Below are 21,306 nucleotides of genomic sequence, written 5' to 3' on the forward strand. Positions count from 1 at the left end.
TGTGCTGGGGGCTGGTATACCGATCTATCACCCCACAATCAAGACATCCCCGGGCTGTGATGCATCCAGCTGTTCACACATTTCTAATAAGAGGGCTTCTCCAAGTGGCTGTGGCTTGTCTACATGACCCTGTTCTTCAGCCTAGGGGTGTGAATTGCAGCTTTGCAGGCAGGAGGAAATGTGCCAACTGCAAAAGGCTCCCTGCAAAAAAGTAGCTGGGGTTAGCAGGAGAGGAGCAGGGCACCTGGGTGCTGGAACTGCAGCGTGTAAATCTTACTGGTGGTGTCCAGTACTGCTTTGACATCACCCATCTGCCTATCGTCCGCTGTCTTGAAGGAGAAGAAGTTCGGGGAGGGGAGTCCCATGCATTGGGGACAGGGTGGGAGAAAGTGCAGGGACCTCTTTATGGGAGGAGCAGGTGGGTGTGCTGGCATGGCTGCACCAGGGGGAAGGTGAGATAAGGGACCAAAGCAGAGCTGCAGGGAGGGGCTGAGTTGAGAAGGGCTTGGAAGGTGAAAACTACAAGACTGGAACTTGACGTGGTGAAATGGGGAGCGGGAGGCAGCAGGGGGATTCAGAGAGGGGGCGATATCGTCAGAGTGATGGTAAAGGAAGAGGATCTGAGTATGAATGGACCGGGGAGGGGGCATGTTGGGGAAGAGGTTGCGGTAGTCGAGAGAGGGGAGGGGACAGGCTGGGAGAAGAGTTTTCCTGTGTGGACAGAGAGGAAAGGTCAGAGCTTGGACACTGCCTGGCTAGGCAAGGCCAGGGAGAGGGTGACCAGACAGCAAGGGTGAAAAATTGGAACACAGGGTGGGGGGTAATAGGCGCCTATATAAGACAAAGCCCCAACTGTCAGGACTGTCCCTATAAAATCGGAACATCTGGGCACCCTAGGCCAGGGGGAGGGTGGAGTTGAGATATTTCCGCCCCCCACCCCCCGTAAAGACCGGAGCCATGGTGGAGCTATGTCTCAGGTGGGGGGGTGAGCTCTCTGAGATTTCCCCGGAGGGTCAGACGGGCAGAGCTGACCATTTGTCCTTTGGCCCTTTTCCAGCGACAGCCACACAAGGATACAAGCACAGACGGAGAGCGTGAGGGACACTGGACTGAGCTGTTCCCCTACAGAGCGAGGGGAAAGGATTGGACAAGGGTGAATGGGGGGGAACCTCACAGATCAGCTCCCATCCTGCATTACCCCTGGAGGTGTGTGGTTCCCCCTAGCTGTTGTCAAGCCCACAGGCTCCTGAGACTGTAAAGTGCGACCCCCAGCTTATCACATTGCTTGGCTGGCTGGAGCAAGCAGACGGGCTGATGGATCCCAGCCATGCAATGGGTGCAGGTTAAAAATTGTACTAGCCTCTGTGTTACCCTTTCGTATGTTCCTACACCTGAAAAATTAGCGAAGGAAAGACAAAGTGGGAAATCTGAACCGTCGTTTGCTTCCTGTTTTTTATTCATTTTCTTTCTTGTTTTGATTTTTGCGGAGTATAAGCGGCCTTGCACTGATCACAAGTGGCTGGGAGCCAAATTGGTCCCTGGTGTATAACTCCACTGAAGCTGTTGGAGTTAGACCGGGGTGAATTGTGCCCAGTGAGATCAGAGGGTTTGGGAGGCAGATCTAGGTCTTGTGACAGGGAATAGGGTAGGACCGCAAAGAATAGATTCACCTAATGAATAGCACCTTCCATCCAAACATGATGTTCAGCGAGCATCCCAACGGTGCTCCGGTCATCCGTCCCTGAAATGCAGCCACCTCTCATGTGGAAGGGACAGAGCCTTTAAAGGAGCTTAGAATATGCAGGGACGATCCAGCTAGAAGGATCATTTGGGGAGAGGAGAGAAGAGGAGATGTGAGACCCCATCTGGAGATTGGCCAGGACACAGTGGTTAACTCCCTGACTCTTCTAAAGCGCCCTGGGTTATTTAATAACCACAACCAGTCCAGACCTTGATTTATGTCTGTCTCCGAAGACTGGCAGTCTTTGCGTGATTAACTCCCAGGAATGGAGCAGCAGGGTTGTTTCAGGTCAAGGTTGACATGCATTGGCAGAACTGTGTGAAGGAAGCACGTATAGGGCTTGCCCCATCAACACGGCTTCAGTCTCTCACTTCCATGGATATTAAATTCCCCCCCCCCACTCCATCTGCTCAGAAATGAAGGGATTTCAGGAAATCCTGCTCTCCCCTCCCCCCCCAACCAAAACAGGTACCAGATTATACCCTTTTCTGCCTTCTGCTGGGATCAGAAGCAGCATGTCATGGGCACAGAAAGGCCAGCTGAGGTGGCAGTTTCTCTCTCTCTCTCTCTCTCACTCACTCACACACACACACACCCCCGCCCCCCGCCAGCCACATAGTTGATCCTAGTTTGGCCCAGCAGGTGGAAGATCCAGGATGACCTGGGAGATTAATTTACTCTCACACCCCTAGACGTGTCCCGTTTGAGTCCCATCAGCACGGCCATATAGGGGAAGCTCGCACTGCCGCTTCCTGTTTGTGGTCTCCAGGAACCTTTCCCCATCACTATATTCACATCAAAAACTTTTTCAGATAGCTGCTGCCCTGCCTCAAATCCTGCGCTGCATGTAAAAGGAGATTGCTGTGGGAGGAACACCGCTTAGCTGTTTTCTCACCCTCCAGGTTTGGTCCTGCTGCCTTTTCGGGATGGGAAGGTGTGTAGGGGGAAGTGAGGCTGCTGATCATTTTAATACCTAGCGAAAATGCCATTTTGGATGTGCAGTTCCACCCGCCGGGGCGTAGGGTGTGAAGGAGATGTACATATTTCTCTGTGCCCGAGGGCGCAGCGCCAACGTGCATGCATTCCCCTAGAAACGCTTGCGCTGTTTGGTCTTCATTGCTTATTTAACATGCATGTGAAGCATTTTAATAGCTGTCCTGTATGTCTGGGAAGCCATGTGATAGATCCTGCAAGCCCTTCAGGGTCCTGATTCTGCACCTTCGGAGTCAGTGGGAGTTTTGCCATTGACTTGATTGGACCTGATGTGTTGAACTCCAACTGGGTGGCTTACATGGGGCAGAGACCTTGGGCGGGCCCTTTGCACAGAGGTGACTGACTCCAGCAGGGGAGCTTACAGGGCCTGTGTTCTCCTTTGGCAGGTGCGTGTGTCATTGACTAACATTGAGGTTACACTTGCATCAAGGGGAAGATACAGCCTCCCGAATCTTTTATGCAGTAAAATGTAAAAGCATCTTGTTCATTCTTGCTGTAAGACGGAGATCATTTAATTTTGTGCAACTCCCCGGCATAACTTACTATGCATTAACATTGCCTTCCCTCTATTGTAACGCGTTCTTTTGAAGACAGTAAATTAAATATACAAGATCTATTCAATTGGACTGATTCTTTCCTGCTGGCTTACAAGGTGGCAAATAGATTAAAGGTAACTTTTTCTCCGATAAGGGGGATGTGTGGAAAACCTGGTATTCATTTTAATTATAAGTGACTCAATATAATTGTTCGCATACACCTTCATGGTAGGTAGCTGTGACAAGAACTTATGATGGAAATACTCAAAATCTGCAGTTCTAGGGAGACCCTCTTTCTATACACTGATTAAGGTATGTATTGGACTGAATAAAAAGTAATATTAAAATATGTCTGCCAGATATGCAATGTAACCAAGCTAATGTTGCTGTAAAATCCTCAGCTGCTGTAAATCAAAATAACATCAATGGAGTTACACTGATTTACACCAGCTGAGAATCTGGCTCCTTAATTTTGCCATTTGTCTGATCTGTGTGTGTTTTATATTCCCAAGTTGAATGTTTCAGTAACCGGATTTTTGGCACGGTACACACATACCACAAGGATGGGCGTGTTAGAAATACCTAGATAAGATTTACAATAATGTTGACTGTTTCTGTCAATGCCACAAAGGTGGGAGATAAAGCAACTTTCTACCGTCGTCCTGTGTAATGTCTTTGGATGTATTTAACTCCTGTGCCGTACCCTGTGTACACTTTGGGGTCCTTCCACCTTTCTCTGAAGCACCTGGTGCTGGCCAGTGTTGCAGACTGCACCAGCTGGGACAACTGGTGGGATCTGCTACAGGAACCCCTATGTTTTTGTGGGGTGCTTCCCCAGCCTCCTCTTGTTGAGGCCTCCTGGTTCTTCAGAACATTGCCTGCCAGTCATGTGCTGTTCCACCTGGAAAGGGAGTGAAACCTTCCAGTTTAGTTCACTTGTTATCAGAACATAAGAATGGCCATACTGGGTCAGACCAAAGGTCCATCTAGCCCAGAATCTCATCTTCCGACAGTGGCCAGTGCCAGGTGCCCCAGAAGGAATGAACAGAACAGGGAATCATCAAGTGATCCATCCCCTGTCACCCATTCCCAGCTTCTGGCAAACAGAGGCTAGGGACACCATCCCTGCCCATCCTGGCTAATAGCCATTAATAGACCTATCCTTCATGGATGTATCTAGTTCTTTTTTGAACCGTGTTATAGTCTTGGCCTTCACAACATCCTCTGGCAAAGAGTTCCATACGTTGACTGTGCGTTGACTGTGAATACTTCCTTTTGTTTGTTTGAAACCTGCTGCCTATTAATTTCATTGGGTGCCCCCTAATTCTTGTGTTTGAGGAGGAGTAAATAACTTCCTTATTTACTTTCTCCACACCAGTCATGATTTGATAGATCTCTATCATATCCCCCGCCCTTAGTCATCTCTTTTCCAAGCTGAAACATCGCAGTCTACCCAGGGATATGTTCTTAGCTGTTCTCTGCAGGAAAAGCCAGTGTATTTGGCCCCAGCTCTAGAGTTTAACTCTGGTGGTTTTGTTTTCTTAACTCACAACAAACCCTGCTGCTCTGGGGTGAATTCTTCTTGCAGCTTTTCCTTGTAACATCCCAGGCTCAAGCATACTTCAAAGGGAAGCTGCGCTCTGGCTTATGTGCTTGAGCAATTGTCTCCAAGCAGCAGGGAGGTCCCGCTTGCTCAGAGGTTTACTGAAGCAGGTACTCAGCTGGCATCCATCAGCATTGTTCTATTGACTTTAATGGAGCTACAGTGCCTTCCCCCATTTATTGAAAGAAGGGGTGGGGTAAGGGACTGCAGGAGGGAGGGTTTGTTGTCATTGGTCAGGAGAAGAAAATAGTTCTGTGGGGTATAAAAGCTGGACCAGTTCCCACAGGCCAGGGGGAAGTGTTCAGCCTGCCAGGAAAGTGCTCTGACAATGTGTGGGATGAAAGGCTCCCAAGAGCAATGGCATTTGTTCAAGGCTCCTCTTTCCCCTTTGTACTTTCTCCTGTAGCACCGTGAGTCCCTACCATACGCAGCTGCTGAAGCCAATGCTTCTGCATGCTCTGATGGGGGAGCGGCCGGCTGTGCTACAGCCAAAGGGGGACAGATGGCTTCTTTCCAGCATTCTGCCATGATGGATGTTATTAAATCCCAGCCTTTAAAATCTTCAGAGGAACCAGACTGGCAGGTAAGAAACATTTGCAGATGACCTGAAAATGAGAGCGCTGCCTAACTTACTGGCCTCTGCCTTTGGGGAGCTTTCTCTCCTTCATCACCCCCAAACTGTATGACTGGGGGGAGCATTGCCTTCAAATGAACCGAGGACCAATCCCATGCAAATGCAGCATCTGCATAGGAAAACTAGAAGAGAAAATCGATAACAGCTCGTCTCCTAAAGCCTGGGAGGAGAGCCTGAGGTTCAGCTGAAGATGTGAGAAGAGAATCTTCTTTATTTCAACGCACATTGCAACAGCATTTTCCCTAGGAGTAAATATGGCACGCTTTGTGACGCTGCATGTAAATTTATAATCCACAACCACTTGCCTGAAAAAGGCCCACCCATCCCTCTTCTGATGCCACAGGTTTTATGTACAAAGCAGAAAGGACACCACTTGATTTCCCCCCCGCACTCCTCCCCCAAGGTCATGTATTCAGTTTCCAGTGTGGGTAGGAAGAAAATTTTGGTTTTGAGTTCTGGCTTGGATTTGGAACAGACAGGGCAAAATTCTCTGAGTGAATGCAGCTGCTGGAGATGTAAAGCCAATGCAGACGATGGGTCACTATTGCTGGTCATTTGTGACCATAACCGCACATTAGGTGGTTTAGTGCAATACATAAATGTTGCATATATTCTCTTTTCCAAATAATTGTATGTTGGATGGGATTGCAAAGGTGTCAAAAGGACTTAAGCACCCATATTCCATGGAAATTCAATGGGAGTGGAATACCTTAGACCCATACACTCTTTTAAAAATCCCAGTGGTTGTCACTTGGGCTGTTTGCTGCCTCATTTCATTCATCTTTCAAGAATCAGCAAAATCCAGACCCTTGGAATATTGGCTATTCATGAGGTAGAATCTGCAATATTTTATTAATCATCCACGTTTCTCATTTATACAGAATTTCTACAAAACAGTCATCCCACAAGAGAACAATGATCACTTGAAAGGGAAGAACAGGTTTACAAGCTAGTGAGATGAGAGAGAACCACTTTCAAACCAAGATGTAATAAGCCACATTTTCAAACACAGATAACTAAAGTTAAGCTCCGAAATCCCTAGTTAGGCACCTAGACTGGCCTACTCTTTCTAACCCATGTGTACTATGGAGAATACCCTAACAATGATCATTTTCTCGTGCTACCAAAACGTAGGGTGAAATCCTGGCTTCACTGAAGTCCTGGGTGAGTTTTGCCACTCACTTCACTGGGGCCAAGATTTCACCCATCTCTTAAGTCAGAAGATCTTACATATGTACAGTATGAATCCCTATAGCTTAAATTCTAGGCGACAAATCCATCGCCCAACCAAGTGGCAATAATCCCTAGGCCCTATATAATCCTCTTTATCCAGATCTCAAACCACTTTACAAAGGAGGGTAAGTATTGTGGGTGAAGGGCTAGCTCAGTGGTTTGAGCATTGGCCTGCTAAACCCAGGGTTGTGAGTTCAATCCTTGAGGGGGCCCATTTAGGGATCTGGGGCAGAAATTGGGATTGGCCCTGCTTTGAGCAGGGGGTTGAACTAGATGACCTCCTGAGGTCCCTTCCAACTCTGATATTCTATGATTCTATCATTACCCATATTTGACAAACAAGGAAACTGAGGTTCAGACAGGCAAAATGACATACCCATGCTCACGCAGCCAGTCAGTGGCAGACCTGGGAAAAGAAACAAACGCTCTTGATGCCCAGTCCTGCATTCTAGCCACTGGACTATGCAGCCTCCCATGTAAAAATGTTTGCTTTCTCATGTGGCTGTTACTGGCTCTGAGAGGCTTTGGGAGTCAGGAAGCGTGGCTTAGTGTTTAGGTTTTGGGGGAGGGGTGATTTAGTGGAGGATGGGGAGAGATTATTTGGAGTTTTAGTTCAGTTTATGTTTTTTTGTTTAGACTTCAACCTCCCAGTGATATTTACCTACCAAGCACAGCAGCATTGTGCTAATACAGGAGAAGCAGAATGTGAAACTGACATGGATCACTTCATGCCCACACAGAAATGCAAAAACTAAACCAGGATAAACAATGAAAAGTAAATTTAATTTGAAACATTTCAGTTTATCTAGGGGTACTACTGGGAAAAGGGATGTGATCTGTTTCCTAACATGGTATCTTTCTGTACTGTACAGGGCAGATCAATGCAGTTGTAAATGAACAGGAATGGATTTGAACAAAGTAACAGTATTCTGAATAGTTCTGTCACTTTCGCAGTGTTCAACTGGCAGGCTAAAATAGTCGCTTCCCCAGGAGAGGTAAACAATAATAGCAATCATTGATATCTCCAGTAGCGGACTAGCCAATTTGTTTATGTCAGACCAAAATGAGCTAGGGAGAGAGTGATGACATTTATCTTCTTTATTTGGGTCCTTCTGTGCTTGTGAAATTAGTCCCTATTCCCAGATCCCCTCTGTAATAGTTCAGAATATTTTGCCTTCAGTGTAGCAAATAGATTATCTGTGCTGGATAGCTGAGGTGCTCCAAACCAAGGCCTACTAATGTCCCCCTGTGATTGCTAGCAATGATCACTGTAAACAGAGTTTTATTAAAACAATCAATATATTCTAAGGCCTCTGTTGGAAAATTAAAAATGTTAACTAGAAAGTTGTTAAAGTAGAATTAATTATATTGTTTAGGGAACAGAGATGGATCATCCCTAGGCTGTTTGCTTGTAAACTGTGGAAATAATGGACACTGCAGGCTAAAATCTCCAAAACAAACCAACCTACCAGCCTGCCATTGTCTTGGCTTCCAGAATGGCCTGCATTGCACCTTGGGATCATGCAGCAGAGAACATCTGTAAGTAGCTGCAGGAACCAGTGCGCCTTTTGTTTGCAGCTGAACCTGGGCAGCTTGCTGCTTTTGGAATGCTCCACTAGCCGGCAGCTAATTACAGAAGGGATTAAAGAAAGAATGAAGGAAACTGCAAAAAAGAGCAAAGAGTCGCTCTGAAACTGCACTTTGATGGAAGCAAGTGTTGAAAAGAGAGGCCACCATCAGTGGAAAGGCTGAACAAATGCCATTATGCTATTTATCAATGTGTCCGAGCCAATCAATGCCGTGTTCAGAGTTTTTTTTTTCCCCCATCATCTCAAGCTGCAGGATCTGACAACTAGGGCTTTAGGGCTGTTTCTGTGGTCCTCGTTATAATCTTTCCATAGATTTGTTCTCTTAACTTTTCCCTTGCCTCAATCCTTTCCCCTCCACTTCAGTAAAAGGCTCTTTTATACTGCAAGGAAGTTGATTTGGGATAATTCCTCATAGGGTAAGATTTCCCCCCCGTGCGGAAGGCCAGCACATAGATTTTCTGCTGGCCCTTAGTACAGAGGTGAATAATAGCATTAGTGATTTAGTCAGTTGTTATTTACGATAATAAGCCAACTTCAGCGCTGAAGGCAGTGAAGTTGCACTGGAGTGGAACTGGCCCATAGGCTACTGGGTCTAAAGAATTCCCCTCTCCACCATCTTGTTTCCTCTTCATTAAGCACAGCACATGGGCCTCCAGAATTCACAGGCTGGAGTCTCGGATTGCATCTCCTACCAGCACAGGTTGGTTAGAGCTCTTCCCATGCATTTTTGTTATTACTAGAGAGAGTGCAGGTGAGCAGGTTTCAAATGCTGTTGGAATTCCTTGGACATTGCTGCCAGTTCCTGCCTATAGTTATATACAGACTGCAAGTCCTGGCTGTTCCTCAGCAACTCGTTACTCTTGTGGGCTTCATAATGAAACTGGGAGTTTTTCATCTCATACCTAGAAAAGAGAAGCAACAGTACTGGACAGGCTCTGAGACGGGAATAATAATAAAAGCCACAGGGGGGCAGGCACCACATAAATGGTTCTTTCCCAAATATGCCTTGTCCTCTGGACTCTTCTTTCTATCCCCAAATCTTCCAAGCTCCGATTTCAGCTGAGCCAGGGTGGAAGTCATGATAAAGTAGTATTACTTTTGTATTGGTGACTCTCTGCCCAACACACAAACCTATCCAATGTCTGGACCCAAAAAAAGATCTGACTCCAACCCCAAATATCTGTGTGCAGAGAATCTTGCCTCTCCAGCATCCTGCCTTTCTCTCCTGGATGCCCTAAGACTCCCTGGTGTGATGCATAGGGTACTCTGTGGCATCATCCCAGCTGGGGATCAGACAGAGCCGTACATGAGAGTGGATTAAAAGAAGTTCATTAAGTCTACAGGCGGCCTCAATGTGCTACAACCCTGCCTTGGGCGGGGCCCAATTTAGAAGGATGTTATAGAACCCTCATGGGAGACAGGACACAAGTCACTAACAGACATGCAGGACCAAGTGACCCTCACTCTTGGAAACTCTTTAAGAGGCGCAATAATAAATCTTCCACTATCTATACAGGTACTTATAAGACCCTCATGGCTGAGATCCTGGAGTACTTCCCCTTATGTTAAAAACAACAATACACTCTCTCCTGCTTTACAGACACCAAGATTGGACTTTACTCTTTAGCAGATACCGATTTCCTCCTCCCATGAGCGCCCCCTGCCATTTCTCACAGAGCAGAGGAGGAGATGGCTACTCCATGACTGTTAGTATCATCAATGCTTCAGATTCACAGGTTTGTTAGTTAGCTTGTGCTCCCTCTGCTGGTTCAATAGCTGCTCCTACATTTTCAGAACCCGGCACCAAACTGCACCCACAAAACGTGCATGCATGCACAGATCCATTTGGCTCACAATACTGGGCCCTGCAGAGGTCAAGGTTTGAAACCTTAGTCCTGAGGCGATTGGCTTGGTTTTAGATGACAGAGTGAAGTATTTTGGAAGCATTACAGTGATTTGTGAAGTTATTTCCCCACCAGACTATATGTGAGGTTGCAGCCAAGGAGTTTTAAGCTGACCTGGGTCCAAGCACCCTTTCTCCTTTGGAGAAACCCAGCGTGCAGCCTGGCCACTTGGGCTACCCACAAGGTTGAGGATTTGCACTTACCACTTTGGTTTTGGACCCCGAGTTCGCTCCAATTCTTGCTGCCTCTTTAGTTCTAATAACCATTCCTCCTCCACATGCAGGCGCTCCAGCCTGAGACGAGCCAGCTCCGTCTGATATGGGGACATTTCTATCAGGGACCTCCCAACAGCACCTTCTGCAAGAGTCTGCAGAAACCTGATCGATCAACAAGAACAAGCCCTTGCATTTCTATAACATCTCTTAGCTGGGGAATTCAAAGCATTTCACAAACTGTGACCCAAAGTGACTAGTGACTTTAGTTGCTACAATTGTTGAGTGCCCAAATGGATTTTCAAAGGGCAGGTGCTCAATATTTTCTGAAGATCTGGCCCCTTTAAGGTGGCTCAAGCTGGGCATCCAAAAATCGCTAGACTGTTCCAGCTCCCCCTACCCCCAAACATGTGTGATTTTCCAGATAAAGGATTAGGGGACATCCGGCTGTTTATGGTGATGCGGAGTTTGAGGAAAGGAGTGCTGGAAGACTGACATCCCTACTGGGACAGAGTTAAAGGTGTGTCATGTTTTATGCTGTTTGTTCTAGCAGAGAGGTGTGTCTCTGAGTAAAGAAGTAAAAAATGTCATGTTAGAAGCTTTAACTTCATTTCCAGGGTTTTGTGTAAGTCTGTTATGTATAAAGCAAGCTTGACTCACACACACCATAGGGTTTTTATGTACTAAATTCAGCTCTAAAGCACAAGACATCATGAGAACGACTGCTTAGAACATAGGTAATCCTCCACTAACCGCTTCTCTGAAAGCACTAATTAGCACCTCCAGTGACACAGGTGAGAGCATCACATGAGTGGTGTGGCCAATTGGTTCATTTGATCATTCATGACTTGTGTGTTGTGTCATACATAATCATTCTGTGCTAAAAAGATTTACGTTGTAGCATTCTAGAAGTATAAGATTGATCAGTATTTAGAAGAAGTGAGAAGTATGCATTAGGTAGTGAAGTAAGCAGGGCTGACATGCAAGGCCCACAACCTGAGGTCTGGAAGATGTCATACTGAGCCATACTAGGTCACAGGCTTAAAAAATGCTTGATATAGGGTCATTTTTTGGTCACTTACTTATGCCACAAGATTATGGGAAAAGATGTTCCAGTGGGTGGTATTGTGAACAATTAACCTGAAGAGTAAGTTTTGACTACAAGATACCCGGTAGTCATATTGTTCTAACACAGGCCCTTACCAAAGCTTGCACTATGTGCATCAATGCTAATGGGAATAAAGGAACTACAAACAACCTATGAAAAATGGGACACCCCAATATTCTTGGGGGACAAAATACAAATAAGGAAAAAGAGGATGGACACCTTCATCCATATATGCAGAATGTAAATTAAGTCAGAATCACAAGATGAAAGAGGGCTCCCAGACTGGGTAAAAAGAGTTCCCTACAGGAAAACTCCAGCAGGAACCATCCCTCTGATGATCAATTGGCAAGACATCCATCAGACCTTAAGAATAGGAGTATGACTATATTTCTAACTTGTGCATAGGTCTTTATAGAATTTTATATACATGGATAATCATAACTTTAACTGTAACTATAATAAAACTTGTAAAACAGACTAGCCCTTGTACTTGTGAATGTCTGTGTGGTCACTATCCTGGGTCTTTAGGTGTACATAGAGGCTCTAAATCTGAAGCAAGTAGCAGAGGTGACTTTCGCTCTTTTGAGCTTGAAACTGTAACCACCACACCTGAACCCAGGATGGTGTAATACAACATTACTAAATTCACTTTAATAAAAAAGGCTACAGAGGTGATGTTACATTAAAAGCTACGGTAAAATTCTGACTTCGGGTTGGTTGTTTGGTTTTAAACTACGTTCTCCTGGGACTGATCCAAAATCCATTTTAAATCAAATGGAAAGACTCCCAGTGGCTTTGGATCAAGCCCTAAGGTAACAAATTAAAAACCAAATTACAATGTAGCCTGGGAATATAATGTACTTTCTTGTGTGTGTTACACTGTTTGGACAAACCAGTGTGGAATGTGGTCCAAAGTTACATCTGATAGTTATCTAGTAACATGGTCTGGACTCACACTGACAGGAAGAACTCCTGGAAAGTTTGAATGTCCGCACAAGCCTTTTCTTACCGTTCATTAATCTCCTGAGCTGTTGGTGAGGATACAGCGGTGGAGGGCAGACTGTAAGGGCTCCAAGAATAGCTCAGTGTTCCCCTTGTATTCATCCTGGCTGGAGTACAGGACCTGGCAGCCAGGGCTCCTGGTTTGTATATTCTGGATCGTGATTGTCTGGTTGAAGCCGTTTTCTTTCTGCTGGACTTGGACCTGCCAAAGTGCGGTGGAGGCTGGGCACAGGCATTTGCCTTAGCAGAATTTGGTCTCCAGATGGGTCTAGGTGACTGTGAGCGAGATCTTAGCCACCGGCTTCTTTTGGGAGCCGGAGAGAATGAACGGGATCGGTTGGTCCCAGAACGATCAAGGGAGAGGGACCTTTCAGGAGAGCGATCCTGCACCGGGATTTTAGGGGGCAACAATGACCTGACTCCAATCACATGAGGAGCACCAAGCTTCACTTGGAAAGACTCTGTATGTGCAAGATCCAGTGATGGCACATAGTTCCTACTTGCAATCTCACTCCCCAGGAGCCCTGGCACACAGTTGATTGGTGATGTGGAGAATGTAGGAAGGCCTAAGCTTGTTAGTGCTGGATACTCTCCCAATGGTTTGACTAGATGTCTTGGGTTCAGAAACCACTCTGACTCTGCAGATTGCTTTGGTGCATCTCCAGTGTCTGCCTCTGCATAGGTCCCATTATGAAATCTTGGCCACGTAGAATTAAAAGTGCTCGAGTTGACTGTAGTGCCAGAATCTATGGCATAATCTTGATGAGGGTCAAAACTCAGACTTGAGGCCAAACTGTCCACCTGAACTTTAAGTTTCCGCAAACTTTCTTCTAAGTCATCAATGCTGGGACTCTCTTCTATATATGGAGATAAGCTAGTTTCTAGGTGGGGAAAAAATGCATTTATTTAGGAAATGCTATTAATTATACTTGTAGACTGCTCTACATTATCAGTAGCTATTGTTAGCACAGAGCAGAAATAATGTAGTATACGTACTTCTGTCAAAGGATCTCACTGCACTTTATAAACTAAGCTTCACAGCCCCACAGGGATAGAAGAATTATTCTGTATGTTATATGTATTGTGGCACACAGCTCTACCCTTAAGGGGTGGATGTTATACAATGTGTTATAAATAAGGCAGTCAGGGATAAGTATTGGACGTCTGAGAACTGACCCTAGAAAAATCTGGATGAGATGTAGTCAGTTTGAGGCTAACTAGTGGTAGTTTGGGATTATTCTCATTTTAAAGCACAATCTTTCATAAAAATAGTAGCAGAGAATATGGCCCAATAATTTTACATCTCTTAGGGACTTGCATTCCAAAGGATCTCAAAGCACTTCATATGCTATCGGACAAATCCTGCAAACACTAACCACTGACTATAATGTTTACTACTGTGAGGGGTGCCACAGTCTCCCCAGGAGTACTTCTAGTAGCACGCCCGAGGTCCAGTAGTAAGTATTTGCAGGATCAGGTCCTATATACATACAGCACCGATTAAATCTAGCCAAGTTTGAGTCTGCCCTAGAGAATCTAGGTTTGTCAGTTCTGATGTTTAGACCACTAGCCACACCCCTCCTTCCTGTTTTAAAAACAAAACAAAAAACCACCACCATTCTCCTAGATGCAAAATACAGGCAACATTAAGTGAGTTAACACTTCATGCAATTTTTAAATCCTTTGGTAAAATATATTTGCTCTCATTTTGGATTTAAAAGATCTATATTCTGTATGTTTAAGATAAATACACACAAATATGACAGAGATCCTTTGAACATCGGTCTTCTATAGCTTAAATAAAGTGGTCCTTATCCTGATGTCATTCACACTGGTTGGCTCCATTGCAATTATTCCTGATTTACACTAGCTTGAAACCTGAATAGGGCCCACAGTCTTTTCCAGATGATAAGATATACTATGTAAAAAGAGAGCATCCACTGTCAAAGTGGTGACTTTATCAGGATTTATATTATATCCTACCAATTTGTTTTTTAAATAATGAAGTTCCTTCCCAGTTGCTGTGCAGTGTCTGGTTCTTTTCCGGTCCTTTGAGGCTCAGACGGTGAGTTGTAGTAGTTTTCTGGGTGCTGCTAAGGAATTTGTTTGGTTTCTCTCTTTAAAGAAAAAAGAAAACATTTTAGTGTTGAGTGTTTGTACTAATTTTAATAACAGGTTGTGTGTATGTTTGTGTTACTCTTGAAACTGGTGGGAAGTGTCCACTGTAGTCTAAATATGCATAATAGTCTATATTCAGATGTGAACTACGTCTAACACAGGCTCTGACAATGGCAGCCTCCAGTGGTATCTCTCCTCTGAAGTAGGTGGTTATTGTGGAAATCAAAAGATAGAAACAGACTTGAATTGCTTCCTCTCCCTTATACCAATGTAAATTACTAGGAACTTAATTTAAGTCAATGGAGTTGAAATGGTGAAAAGCTGGTTATCGGAGAGCAGACTCCAGATCACTCCGAACATAGACTGTTTGTTTTCCTTCATTGTCTTAGTTTCTATACTCTGTAAATACTTTCACTCATTCCAAAGGCTGCTAGTTTTGATCTGTGCCATTCAATTATCATTTCTGCTGTTTTATCCAGGATACCTTTTAAAAAGCGTTGTTAAAGTGCGCATAAACAGAAATAGCACCTCTAGTGATACAAGCTAAAATAAATATTGTAAAGACTTTCAAGCCTCAAGCTTACAGGTATGAGCTGATCAGCAGGTGCTTTGGTAGGGATTTTTTCATTCCTCTGAAACTTTCCCTTTAGTCACTAGATCTTAGCTGTCTTTTCCAGTGCTGCAGGAACTGGGACATGGGAGTTAACGCACCATTGGTCTAGCTGGCTGGATTCCAGACACTGGAAGGAACCCTGATCATTATTAAATTATCTTTCTCTTTACCTTATTTTTGCTGTCATAAATGAACAGAAATTCTGCAGAACTATTTATTTGTTTTTACAAGAGGTTGACTCTATTTCACAGTAAATTAATTTTACATTCTCTGCTGTCTTTTGTTGGGAAGCAATGCTGCTTACCTGTTGCTGGAAACAATCACTGCCAGGTCAATTACCATATTCACACTTTTGAGAATTAATGAAAAAGTTAATCCGCCCATTTCTACAGTATAATGTGTGTAAGACTCAAAGCCAAGGGTGGGAAACCCAGACTCCTAGATTCAATACCTGCCATGCCACTGAGCTGCTGTGGGATCTTGGCCAAATCACCTTTCCTCTCTGCACTAGCTTTGTCAGCTGTAACTAGGCCTTGTACTTTCCCCTACCTCACGGTGATGGGTGTGAGCTCATTAATGTGCGCTGAGCACCTTGGTTAGAAGGAGCTAGAGAAGGGCAAAGTATTATAATAAAGCAGGAGCGCCCTGGGGCTCGCACTTTGCACATTTCAATTGCGGGTTCATATCCCCACCCCTGTGGAGGCCATTCCATGGGGCTGATACCCCCTTGTCTCCTGGAAGCGCTCCCGGGGTTCATGTCCCCTTTCTCTGGGAGGCCCATATCACCCAGGGGGTGGCCCTCCAGCTTCCACCCCAGACACACCACACGATCTATTGTCTACAGCCAAGCACTGAGGTACAACCGCATTTGCTCCAACCTCTCAGACAGAGACCAACACCTACCAGATCTTCACCAAGCATTCTCAAAACTACAGTACCCACACAAGGAAATAAGGAAACAGATCAACAGAGCCAGATGTGTACCCAGAAGCCTCCTGCTGCAAGACAAGCCCAAGAAAGAAACCAACAGAACTCCACTCGCCATCACATACAGTCTTCAGCTAAAACCTCTCCAACGCATCATTAGTGATCTACAACCCATCCTGGGCAACAAACCCTCACTTTCACAGGCCTTGGGAGGCAGGCCAATCCTCACCCACAGACAACCTGCCAACCTGAAGCATATTCTCACCAGCAACTACACATCACACCATAGTATCTCTAACTCAGGAACCAATCCATGCAACAAACCTCGATGCCAACTCTGCCCACATATCTACACCAGCAACACCATCACAGGACCTAACCAGATGAGCCACACCGTCACCGGTTCATTCACGGGCACGTCCACCAATGTAATCTATGCCATCATGTGCCAGCAATGCCCCTCTGCTATGTACATCGGCCAAACTGGACAGTCCCTACGTAAAAGGATAAATGGACACAAATCAGATATTAGGAATGGCTATATATAAAAACCTGTAGGGGAACACTTCAACCTCCCTGGACACACAGGAGCAGATGTAAAGGCAGCCATCCCGCAGCAAAAAAAAACTTCAGGACCAGACTTCAAAGAGAAACTGCGGAGCTTCAGTTCATTTGCAAATCTGACCCCCTCAGCTCAGGAGGAAACAAAGACTGTGACTGGCTCGCCAACCACAAAAGCCGTTTCTCCTCCCTTGGCGTTCACACCTCATCTGCTAGAAGAGGGCCTCATCCTCCCTGATTGCACTAACCTCCTTATCCCCAGCCTGATTCTGGCTTGCATATTTATGCCTGCCTCTGGAAATTTCCACTGCGTGCCGCCGAGGAAGCGGGGAGTCACCCCGGAAAGCTCATGCTCCAGCACCTCGGTGAGTCTAGAAGGTGCCCCAGGCCTCTCCGCCGCGTTTACGGATCCAGACTCACACGGCGACCCCTCTGATGCACTTACCCAGGGACCCCCCCCCGGGGTTCCTCCCCCCGGGATCACCCCTTGGGGGTTCCTACCCGCTCCTGCGGGGTGGGTAACACTCCCCCCGGGCTCCTTGCTCCCCCTCCCGCCGCAGGGGCTCACACCCCTGGGGTTCCTCCCTCCAAGGGGACCACGCCCCGGTGGCTCCTGCCGCCCGTCCCCCGGGGGGAGTCACGCCACCCTGGCCCCGCCCCGCACCTGATCCGGGCTCCCCGGCCCCGCACCCGCAGCCCTCGCTCCGCCATGTCCAGCACCGGCAGCTTCCCCCTCCTTAGCGACGCCCCCAACACTCTCGTTGCTAGGCGGAAGCGCCGCCCCGCTGCCTTTCCGTTCGCCCCTTCTCCTCTCCCCTCCTGACCTCGAAGTCCCGCCCCCTCAGCGGTCTCGATAACCAATCGGATTACTCTTCCGAGCCGCCTCCTCGAGTCCCACTCCAGCATCGAACCAATCGGAAGTAGGGAAAGGCCTCACGTGACCTAGGACGTGCCTCTCCGCGGGACGTGTGGACGGCATTCCCAGCTTCACCAATCAGAACTCCCGAGAAGTTTTACGCGCTGGTGACGCCCAACTGGTCGGCTCCAATGGGCGCAGGGAGGGCGGGGCCGCGCCTGCGCGGTGGAAGCGGCGGCCGCTCCGCGTGTGGCTGGTCTCCCGGCGGCGGCGCGGGCACCATGTCGTGGCTGTTCGGGCTCAACCGGGGGTCTCCCCCCGTGGCGGGGGACGCAGGCCCGGGCGGGGCCGGCCTGGCCCTGCCGCCCCCTCCCTCCGCCGGGGGCCCCGCAGCGGGGGACGGAGCCGGGGACCGGAACACGCCCAAGGACAAATGGAGCAACTTTGACCCCACCGGGCTGGAGCGGGCGGCCAAGGCGGCCCGGGAGCTGGAGGCCTCCCGTGAGTGGGGGGGCCTGGGGGCTGCTCGGGACTCAGGGGGCCCGCAGCCGCGGCGGGAGGGGCTGCTCCGTTGCCAGGGCGAGTGCCCCATAGCCCGGCCGGTGGGGGCTGCGCGGCAGGCCCGTGGGGGAGGGCACGTGGCTGGGGGATCCCTGCCAGCGTGGGCCGGGCCAGGCCGGGCCGGGCCGGGCCGGGCCAGGCCAGGCCAGGCCGGGCGCCGCTGCCATGAGCCTGAAATCGCAGCTCCGGGGACTCCGAGTCTGGTGGTGAGGTTGCTCAGTTCGTCTGCCTCTGCCTTGCTTTGGAGAGACCTCGTCTGCGCCGGGAAAGGCGCTTTGCCTCGGCGACTGTCCGTTCTTCGCGCTTCTGCGGAGCCGGGCGGTGGTAATGATCGTTCTGCTGATGGAAGCTGCTTGGTTAAAACCTGGGCTGAGCCGCCCACCGGCTGAATTCACACAGGCTGGCCAGCCGCCATCGGCTACTAATAACCTTGTTTCAGAGGAGCAGCCCTGTTAGTCTGTATTCGCAGAAAGAACAGGAGGACTTGTGGCACCTTAGAGACGAACCAATTTATTTGAGCATAAGCTTTCGTGAGCTACAGCTCACTTCATCCGATGTACTGAATGCATTTGATGAAGTGAGCTGTAGCTCACGAAAGCTTATGCTCAAATAAATTGGTTCGTCTCTAAGGTGCCACAAGTCCTCCTTTTCTTTTTGCTAATAACCTTGTGCAACCTCTGGCCTGCATCAGGTTCAGATCTATGACCTAGAAGTGGCAGACTCTTTGTCCTGTGAGCAGGCCCCCCTCCCCATTTCCATTCATGCGTTTGGTTCAGCACCTCATTATGATAAAGTGTAAATTAACAAATTATAACGCACACAGTTTTGAGCCCTGAAATACTCCTTTTTGAGGAATAAAATAGCCATGGAATGTTTTTGATCTTCCTTACTGTAAGAGTTGGGAGCATTTGAGGGTGATGATGAAGGTTCCTCGCCAGAAGTTTGGGGGCGCAACAAATTTTTGGAACATAACATACGAAACATCTTTCTCTAATGCCTTCAACACTGTGTTGTTTCTTTAAACATAGGGGAAATAGTTGGAGTTGGCAGCTGCTTTCAGGCAGCTCTTGCACATGGTTACACCAAGCAATCAATTGCTCAATGCTCTTTTGACTTGTGGTCCTCATAGGACTACTGTGTTTAAAATGCCTAGACACTGAAAGTTTTGTGGACGGAAAACTTCAGTTTCTAGAGCCATAAGCGTGACATCTTTCACCAGCACCAAGTTTGCTTAGAAAAGTAGGATCTAATACTGCAGAAATAAGTTCTTAAACAACCTTATTAATTTCAGGCCATGCAAAAGATGCTCTTAGTCTTGCTCAGCTGCAGGAACAGACATTGCAAATGGAGCAGCAGTCCAAAATTAAGGTATGTTGAGCCTCAGGATCAAATTCATGCCTACTGCAGCTCTGCTGACTTCATTGGATGGATTTTGGCCCTCATTGTCTAACGATCTGCCTTGGCTATTTTGATTTCTTCTTGCACAGAGGAGTTCACTTTTAGTACACTGCCTTTCCCTGCATTTTCATTACTTCATTTGATTTATAAAAAAGAGAGTCTGGAAATGCAGCATTGCAGCCGGACTAATTTCTGCTCTTTTACAGGGTTTATGTCCGTGCTAAGAACTTGTGATATTTTGTGGTTCGTATTGGTATTGTAGCTCCCAGAATATCCTTTGTCCACAACAGCAATACATTTGTTTCTTTTCCCAGTACCTAATTTATGGTGTCTGAGCCTCTAATATAGCACGGTAAGTGTACGTGGCACTTTGCAAAACACAAAATCAGATATGATCCCTGGTCTTAAGAATTGCATTACCCCGCTGAGGAACCGAAACCTATTAGAAACCTATTTTGAAGAATATGGTTATCATTTGTAGCCCTGTGGAGGCTTTTGTGTTAAGCTGACGTATGCTGGCCCATTTCTCATAGGAATACGAGGCAGCCATTGAACAGCTGAAGAACGAACAGATCCGGGTACAAGCAGATGAGAGAAGAAAGACACTAAGTGAAGAAACCAGACAGCATCAAGCGGTAAGGAAACTTGGGGAAACTAGCAGACATGATGGCTGGCTTGTTGTGCTGGCTGGAATGGGAAACACACCATGAGAGGCTTATTCAGTTACACCAGCTATTCTCCACCTGGGGGTTGCGGTCCCTAAGGGGAGGTCATCCCCAGTTGAATCTAACTCATTCCCCAGCTCTGGTGTTCCGTTGACACTGGTTTGCATAGCTGCTTGTAACAGACCCCAAGACACCCTAAAGAATCCAGTAAATTGGACCAGTTCCTTGGCTCTGCCTTTGAATTTCTTTAAGTGCTGCAGGGAATTGGTGTAAAACATTCTAGGATGCATCCTTGCTTGCAGGTATCAGTCATGATATGAAAAAAATTGAAAACTACTGGCTTACCCAGCATATCTGTTGGCTAGACAATGAAATGCATCCTAAATTACTTGGAGTGCAATCTCAGATTGCCTCTAATTTTCCCTGTTTCTCTTAAGTCTTCTGGAATCTAACCCTTTTGGAAAGAGATCTCAGGAAATTACCATCTTAACCCAGAATTTGACAAACTATTTTTCTTTTTATGAGCTGGCTTTTGAGCAGCTTTTTGATGGGGTGTATCAGTGGGTTCTAACAGCTCTTGGGACAGTAATGCTAAAATTGGGGAAATGCAGTTCAGCTTTCATTCTTATTGCTGACAAACTGGTTTTTAAGGTTCAACATCCTTGCCATTTGTCACGAGCCCTAATTTTATATGTATCAACCCCCTCTGCCCTACATCTTCAGCCATCAGAGCTTTTTTGGCACTGGTCTAGGACTGATTGTCTAACACATTGACAGTGTTCTATTTCAAATGCTGATCTCTTTTCCTTCTTATACTCAAGTCTTGTTTGCTGATTAGAGCAGGGTTTTTATTGCATTTCCTCTTTTCTTTTTGAAGAGGGCCCAATATCAGGACAAACTGGCAAGACAGCGCTATGAAGAGCAGCTGCGACAGCAGGTAAGATGTTCCATCTTCTAAAACTGCTGAGAGCTTAGCCAATCTGTGTTAACTTCACTAGGAGCAATGATGCTAAATTATGCTCCACCCTCATAACCCAGTGACTGATGCTATG

General features: G+C 46.8%; 3 protein-coding genes and 1 long non-coding RNA gene across 5 annotated transcripts in view; 3 read left to right on the forward strand and 1 right to left on the reverse strand.

Moving 5' to 3' along the window:
- Positions 1-3,350, forward strand: part of VWA1 (von Willebrand factor A domain containing 1) — a 29,892-nt gene extending 26,542 nt beyond the window's left edge. The window contains exon 6 of the mRNA XM_077837427.1: positions 1,058-3,350. Within this exon, the coding sequence (XP_077693553.1) occupies positions 1,058-1,098 (41 nt within the window). The 3' untranslated portion in view covers positions 1,099-3,350. The remainder of the gene's footprint in view (positions 1-1,057) is intronic.
- A 2,990-nt stretch (positions 3,351-6,340) lies between these two features.
- LOC144276960 (uncharacterized) lies at positions 6,341-17,563 on the reverse strand. Of its 2 annotated transcripts, none has more exons than XM_077837429.1 (5): positions 17,439-17,563; positions 14,539-14,672; positions 12,563-13,436; positions 10,437-10,610; positions 6,341-9,231 (listed from the first exon to the last, which is right to left on the reverse strand). In XM_077837429.1, the coding sequence occupies exons 1-5, from the start codon at positions 17,483-17,485 to the stop codon at positions 9,066-9,068; spliced, it is 1,395 nt and encodes a 464-aa protein (XP_077693555.1). In that variant the 5' UTR covers positions 17,486-17,563; the 3' UTR covers positions 6,341-9,065. The 2 variants fall into 2 exon arrangements, with proteins under 2 accessions (XP_077693555.1, XP_077693554.1); XM_077837428.1 differs by lacking the exon at positions 17,439-17,563 and adding an exon at positions 15,591-16,190.
- Positions 9,198-12,030, forward strand: LOC144276961 (uncharacterized). The gene is made up of 2 exons (XR_013348369.1): positions 9,198-10,035; positions 10,517-12,030. It is a non-coding gene; the product is annotated as an uncharacterized LOC144276961 (long non-coding RNA).
- A 309-nt stretch (positions 17,564-17,872) lies between the features above and the next one.
- The window catches only part of ATAD3A (ATPase family AAA domain containing 3A), a 67,354-nt gene continuing 63,920 nt past the window's right edge, over positions 17,873-21,306 (forward strand). The window contains exons 1-4 of the mRNA XM_077837314.1: positions 17,873-18,131; positions 19,483-19,559; positions 20,123-20,224; positions 21,132-21,191. Coding sequence (XP_077693440.1) covers positions 17,912-18,131; positions 19,483-19,559; positions 20,123-20,224; positions 21,132-21,191 — 459 coding nt within the window. The 5' untranslated portion in view covers positions 17,873-17,911. The remainder of the gene's footprint in view (positions 18,132-19,482; positions 19,560-20,122; positions 20,225-21,131; positions 21,192-21,306) is intronic.

This window comes from Eretmochelys imbricata, chromosome 18 (genome assembly GCF_965152235.1).
Source record: "Eretmochelys imbricata isolate rEreImb1 chromosome 18, rEreImb1.hap1, whole genome shotgun sequence".
NCBI lineage: Eukaryota > Metazoa > Chordata > Testudines > Cheloniidae > Eretmochelys > Eretmochelys imbricata.

Excerpts from the sequence above, each read along its gene's own strand:
- LOC144276960 (XM_077837428.1), bottom strand. The coding sequence starts at position 15,670 with ATGGGCGGATTAACTTTTTCATTAATTCTCAAAAGTGTGAATATGGTA. Across the intron at positions 14,673-15,590 it reads GTGATTGTTTCCAGCAACAG|AGAGAAACCAAACAAATTCC; the intron begins GTAAGCAGCATT and ends TTTTCTTTAAAG. Across the intron at positions 13,437-14,538 it reads ATTATTTAAAAAACAAATTG|AAACTAGCTTATCTCCATAT; the intron begins GTAGGATATAAT and ends TTCCCCACCTAG.